This window comes from Alligator sinensis, unplaced genomic scaffold (assembly GCF_000455745.1).
Source record: "Alligator sinensis unplaced genomic scaffold, ASM45574v1 scaffold706_1, whole genome shotgun sequence".
NCBI classification, from domain to species: Eukaryota; Metazoa; Chordata; order Crocodylia; family Alligatoridae; genus Alligator; species Alligator sinensis.
Window position 1 is genome coordinate 636,367 of NW_005842683.1, and position 7,267 is coordinate 643,633.

Below are 7,267 nucleotides of genomic sequence, written 5' to 3' on the forward strand. Positions count from 1 at the left end.
ACTCTTTCCTGCTTAGGCAGGGGGTCGAACTCGATGATCTGTTGAGGTTCCATCTGATCCTAGCACCTATGAATCTATGAATATTAAGTTAAATCACCTGTACCAGGTACTAGCTGACACATATGGTCCAATACATAGCAGTAACTCCCAACAAAGTTTCTGGTGGTAGGGGAAGAGGAGACAGCTAGATATACTGTGGATGATGTGGAGGATGAACCACTACAATACTTTCTTCCACTTGCCTCTCCACAAGTACCAACACTGGCACCAGCAAACCCTCTGGTCAGCCTCTCCTGGACTGAAAGAAGCACCTGCAGCCCAGCAGGCTACTACTTATTAGGTTTGAGCCACTTCATAGGTTTGAACCCACTAGAGAAGGGTGGGGAACCACTACAATTGAGGGGTACAGAGCAGGGCAGGGAAATGGGAATGCACATCCCTGTCCATTCAGATGGTTTTAACGGCATAAACCTGCCCAAGCTGCCAGCACACACAGTATCAGTTTACACAAAGATGACTGCCTAGAGACACACAGCTGCTAGTAGAGAGTCAGACACACACAGATAAATGAACATCTTCTCACATCACCATCCAATTTACATGGGGACAAAACTGTCTAATTACATGCCTGGAAGAAATCCTCATTCTGTTACTCTTTGCACATACAACGGTGTTAGGCTCAGTAATTTGTTCCTTCATACTTAGCCATGTTGGGTGTGGCCACCCTTAGAAAAAGCCTCCTCAACAGACTGTCAGTGGCTGAGCCAAGTCCCAGGCTGAGCATTAGTCTTGGCCTGAAGGAATCTGCCTGCAGTCTGTACATTCACCGGTCAGAATTGCTGCAGGCAGACTGCTGCTATGGAGGAAGCTGAAAGAATCTTAAGGGGTTCTGTGGCTCTTGGCACATGGTCCCAACTTTGCCATGCAGGAATTTAGGGCCCTAAAATTTTTTATGGCCCATAATCTGGAGAAGCTGTCTGGGGAAAAATGCTCCTTGAGGCTTCCTCATTGCATATGGCCACCTGTGCAGATCAACCTAATGCCACAGAACTGATCACACATGTGCACGGGGCTCTGGCAGCCAGGGAAGGGATCCAGGTGACAGACTTTACCCAACAGTCATCTAAGTGAATTGTCTCTGCAATGGAACAGCTGGAAGAGGGTGTACTTGGATCAAATAGGTGGACATAGGGAACTTTGTCAACAAGTTGATTAACTCCACCTGGATCATCATGGTATTCATCACCTAGTTTCTGTCATAGTTAACCAAAATGGGGACATCCTGCATAGGTTTGCAGATATTGAAATACATCTTGCTGATGGCACTGATCATGAAATAGCCACAACCCCCCCCCCCAAATAAACATTGCTCCAATTCCAGAAGGTCAAGAAGATAAATCTAGTTAGTTTGCAATTGTTTCCCTTTGGGTTAAGAAAGAAGTGCAGCTCCCCACTGTAACTGACAACATTTTGCAGGATGCCAAGTGGCTGATCTGTGATGCTAAGCAGCCCTGATATGCCAGTGCCCTGTCCCTGTCCATGCTGGTGCCCCTCACTCCCAACCCACTGCTTCCACGCCCCCTGCCAGAGTCCACTGTGAGATCAAGGCAGTCCTCAGTGATGCCTGATGTGTGAGGCTACACCCAATATCCCTGACAGCGCAAAAGCTGTCCCTCTGCCCCCTGCCAGCCTGAGGTAACCCGATGCTCCACATATTAGCCTCTAAGGCTAGGGACAGTCATGAAAAAAGCTGGAGCTTGAATTGCTTGGCGCTGGCATCCTGGAGCCCATTGTTGGTGTCCCCACTGGGGTCTGGCCAGGTAGATGGGGTCCCAGTGGTATATGTGCATCGGTGTTGGCCCTGAGATGCCACACTGTGGCCAGGCAGGTGGTCACTGCACATGGGGGAGATGGCAGGGTCCAGATGGCTATGGGCCAGCTTGCAGTTGGTGTGGTGGGCCAGCAGGGCCAGCACAGTGGCCAGCAGGAGCCCAAGGCACTGGTCACTGCTGCTAGGGGCAGGGGCTGCAGCAGCTATGGTGCAGGGAGGCAGGGGCCGCAAAAAGAGAGCTGCCACACGCTGCCCCTGCACTGTGCATGCTACTTCTGACCATGGTAGTGACTGGCCAGGGAGCAGAGGTGAGGCTAACTTTTCAAGATGGTTGCTGGCTGCTAGCATGTGTGGCCAGAGCTCCAAGCTCCCTCCAATGGTGGCAGGGGCCCATTGCAGGGCTGCAATAAGTGGCAGCAGTTTGCTACTAGGAGCAGGAAATCTTCTCCCATGTCTCTGCATGTGTAGACACCTGTCTGGGAGTGTTTACTCACCATTAGTTATTCAAAAGTAAACTCATCTTAGATTAAATGCATGTGAAGATGCACCCCTTGTTTGTAGGAAGGTATCAGGAAATGAAATGAGATCTAAACTGTGCATTGCTCAGTATAAAAAGCCTCTAACCTACAAAGAAAATGTGCAAAGCTGAAGGGATTCACATCTAAATGTGTGAGGTTGAGAAAAGTAACTAATGCAGTATTAAATGTTTGCTTATATTACATATCCAAAGTAGCCTAGTTTAGTTGCTTCTTCATCAATTCTTTGCAACTGAAAAGTTTAAAAATGCTTCTGGGAACTCATTACCCAGGGAAATGACATGCTACCTCTACATTATTTTTTAAAAATTATTTCTCTTGTACCTGCACGGGCAAAAGAGACAGCTTGTTCCAAAATGAACTACAGAAACAGGTTCTTCAATCAGTTTCTTTTAAAAGCAGAAGTGGCTTCTGAGTCTCTCTGAGCTGGCAGAGATGCAGATGTGAAAGGATTTTTTAGTGCTGATTATACTACCCCACAACTCTACTTTACTCATTTACTCCTCTCACATTTTGACAGAGGGCCATAGATATCTGAACTCAAGACACGTAAAGAGAGGTGTTTAGATGAAATTAACAAATTGTAACATCTTCATTGGATTGAGAATTTGATCTTGTAGTGAACAATATTTGTCATTCTGTTAGTGCTTACTGCTGATACGACTGGAATGCTTCACTACTGCTTTGAAGCCATGATGGTATAAAATTTATCATCTTCCAGGTAACTATAATACCGGCTTCTTCTATCTTTGTTTTAACATAGAATTTTCCCATCCTTTAATAATCAATGTTCTTTATTTTTCAGTAGTTCAGTTTATAATATATGTCAATCCATGTCATATAAAATGAGCACATACACTATAAAAACATGCCTGTCTGTCTGCCTATCCATCTATCCATCTATTCCTCCTCATACACCTCTCCTTCTTGCTCTGTCTCTCCATCAGTCTTTCTTTTTCACAGTTAAAAATGTCAACCCATGTCTATTCATAAAACCCTTTTTGTAGCACAAATGAAATGTGATTAATTGAAGTCCTGTCACTTGAAAATACTTGTAGGTTGAAGAATTTGTCAGATACCTAGCACATTTATGATTATTCCAAATAGCCATATACCCATTGTAACTGTCCAGAGAAAGGGCCTTGGTGAAAATATGGCACCTTATCACGATTATAGGGTCAGTACAGACAGAACCACAGGGCCCATCATGCGTCAAATGACATCCCTTTCCCATGCTTATCACACTGTTGTTTTCACTTTCCCAGCAAAACGAATCTTTACACCATCCATATCCCTGAATGCATAAAAGAGGTCAAGGGATATCCCTGCTCTCCTTCTATGCCCCTCCAAAAGTTTCTATATTTTCCCTACTAAAATCACAGGACATTTCATATGAACTAGTTTTTTTTATAGCAGAGCTATGACAATAATGGAATTTCTAGAGAGTCAAAGAAATAGAATTGTGTTTTTCTACCAAAAAAGAAGTTGTAATTACTATTATTCTTGTTGTTTTTGTTATTTTCAGAAATACTACTTGGTAAATCTAAGGGCTTGTTATCCCAGAATTCAGCTTTAAACATATTCTTAATATTTTTATAAAGTATGTGATAAATTGTTTCAAGTCCAAATATATATCAAAGTAAAAAGACAAAATGTTTAATTGTTTTAACAACATCAGAATGCACAACTAATTTTATTTAATTAAATTATTTATTTATTCATTTCTTTATTTTAGCAAACACTTCAACAAAACTGAAACCAATTCATGAAATATTTTGGTGTTCTTGAATCTGGATATTTGCTGGGGGGGGGGAAATTATCACAAAAATATTTCTAAGCTTTACTGAAAAGACATAAATGATAGCAAAAGTTATATATCCATCATGCAAATTCTACGGTCAGTATACCACATTTTAGAAACAGTACACCATGAAAAGGAATAATCTTTTGGTTCAGAAAATAATTAAATGATACATCCCAATATCCCATCAGGTCATGAACCTTAAATACGTATTTTCTGAAAATATGCTTGGCTTCTCAGACTGAGGTGTTTAGTAACATTGGGGTTTTTATGACTGTTATTTTTTTCTATAATATAGAAATTGGTTTTGGTATGAGGAAAGTCACTTGAGGTCATTATAAAGGTAATGGAAATGGCAGAGAACTTCCTGTGTTAGAGATGACAATAATAAGGGACCAATTTTCAGGCTTTGGCTCTTTGAAGAGATATTTCATTCTCATTTTTGCATATACAAAACAAAAGTGGTGTTTATGTATCTCAGTGCAAGAGCAAAATATATCATGATCTAGACCTAGAACTATTCCAGTGTTGCAAACTATAGACAGGATCCTATTTCATTTTCAGTTCTGATTTCAGGGCAGGTATGCAGCAATCTCAGTCAGTCAGTCAATCCTGAGGCTGCATTGATCATTAGGGCACCTATGATATAACAGTAACTGCCCTCCATTCTTCCTCGTCTTTTTCAGTTCTTGTAAAATCAGGCAATTTTAAGCCTGTCCAGCCTTTGATGTTTGTGGTCCAGCTTGTCCTCAGTCTCCCTCTTCTTCCTCCTCCATGCACAGTACCCTGCAGGATGGTGTTGGTAAGTGTGCCGGACCTTCTTGTTACATGTCCAAACTACGGGATTTTTCCTCCTCTTATGATTTCAAGTAAGGGTTTGTATTTGATGACTTTTTGTCTGATTTGATGTTTCACAAGTACCTTTGTTCTGAGAATACAGTAGGGTATGCATATAAGTCTTCTGAAACATTGTATTTCAAAAGTTTCAATGTGGTTTTCTAGTGCCCTGGCAAGTGTCCAGGTCTCACAGCCATGGGGAGTTTTTGCAGCAATTAAACTGCATTTTTATTTCCCTTACACAGTTTGTGGGGTTTTGTCTTGCCCTGCTTCCATGCCTACCAGCCTTCAAATAAAGGATGAGGAAGGGTATTCTATGTTTATTCCCTGTTACTTAGTGGTTAAAGCATTAGCCTAGTGAGTAGGAGACATTGGCTCTAGGCTACAATTATCTGGAGTGGGGTTAAACCTGTATCTCCACCTTAACTAGTAAAGTAGTTTAAGCAACAGGGCACAGTGAATAGTTCCTTTTGAGCAGAACCATTGTACTTTTATTTTTTTTTTTTTTTTGCATTTAGTATTCATTGGATAAAAAGGATGGAGAACAATGGGAAAGTTTCTGGCAGAAAAGATTCATATTAGAAACCAGGGCCCCTATTTATCCAGGGGAGCAGTCATCTTGATAAGAGAGACACCTTTGGCCTTGCTCTCTTCCTCCTGGTCCTATATTTCTCCCTTTACTGGCTACCCAGCTGGTCAGGTAATTGGTCTAAATCATGGAAAGATCCTCCTGTGATATTGAACACCTGCAAGTCCTGTTTTTTCTGCAACTAAAATTACAAGATGTAACTAGCATTACACATGTATCTGGGAATCCTATTTAACTTCATACCTGCATGGCCAGAGTGGAGCCTTACTGAGGAGTGCTTGCATACCCAGAGGCAAGAAGTGGACTTAGGTGTTTGTGAACATGCAATCTGATGCATAAAATTAAACAGGATTTATCCCCAGGTGCCCTTAAGAATTTTGAATTGAAATTGTACTAATAAAATATAAGACACACAAGGGAGAGTTTCGTGGCAAAGGATAATCAAGGTAGAATTTTCCACCAAGACTTTCTAGAGTCTCTTTTCTGAGTAAAGAAAATGCAGTGAATTCTGAGATTACCACCCCAGTTCATTGAATCTATATTGTCCCTTTATTTTTTTAAATTAAAAATTATCATATTTATAGACTCTAAAGAAAGTTAATAAATACCAAAATTCTCCTTTTTAAATAATGATCTTAGTATTTTCATCATCATTGTTGAATAGCTGCCTAGTGTTTATTTCTTTATTTTGTGTCTTGGCAGGTGAATTAACATCTTGCTGAATGCTGGTTATATGCACTGACCACATGAAACCTGCACATAATGTGTCTGAATTTGTTTTACTGGGACTTTCTCAAAGCCAGGAGACAGAAAAAATCTGTTTTGTGCTGTTTTCAGTGTTCTGTACAGTTATTGTAGTGGGAAACCTCCTCATCATTATCACTGTCAAGAGGAGTCAGAGCCTGATTTCCCCCATGTATTTCTTTCTGAGCTACCTTTCCTTTGTGGACATCTGCTACTCTACAGTTATAGCTCCCAAAATGATTGCAGACTTTCTTGCTGAGAGGAAAACCATCTCATTCTCTTGTTGTATGACACAGCTCTTCTTTTGCCATTTCCTTGGTGGTACTGAGGTATTCCTCCTCACAGTGATGGCTTATGATCGGTACATTGCTATCTGCAAACCACTTCATTACATGAACATGATGACTGGGCATGTCTGTGGCTGGATGGTATTGGGTTCTTGGACAGGGAGCTTTCTGCATGCCATTATACAGACTCTCTTGACCACTCAGCTCCCGTTCTGTGGGCCTAATGAGATTGATCATTATCTCTGTGATGTGCACCCTTTGTTGAAACTAGCTTGTACTGACACCTACATTGTTGGCCTCGTTGTTGCTAATACGAGGATGCTTTCCTTGACCTGTTTTGTTGTGTTAGTTACATCATATATTGTGATCTTAGTCTACTTGAGAAAGTGTTCTACAGAAGGGCGCCTCAAAGCTCTCTCCACTTGCACCTCCCACATCACTGTAGTGGTTTTATATTTTGGGCCATGTATCTTCATGTACTTACGACCATCAACAACCTTCTCAGAAGATAAGACTGTCTCTGTGTTCTACACTGTCTTCACCCCTATGCTGAACCCGTTGATTTATACCCTGAGAAATGAAGAGGTGAAAAATGCCATGAGAAAAATGTGGATCCAAAAAGTGAGCTTTGACAATAAATGA

At 41.3% G+C, this 7,267-nt stretch overlaps 1 protein-coding gene across 1 annotated transcript; it reads left to right on the forward strand.

Moving 5' to 3' along the window:
- The first annotated feature begins 6,340 nt into the window (after positions 1–6,340).
- LOC102377762 (olfactory receptor 4S2-like) lies at positions 6,341–7,267 on the forward strand. The gene has a single exon (XM_006033963.1). The coding sequence runs from the start codon at positions 6,341–6,343 to the stop codon at positions 7,265–7,267; it is 927 nt and encodes a 308-aa protein (XP_006034025.1).

Coding starts and splice junctions, on each gene's coding strand:
- LOC102377762 (XM_006033963.1), top strand. CDS start 6,341: ATGAAACCTGCACATAATGTGTCTGAATTTGTTTTACTGGGACTTTCT.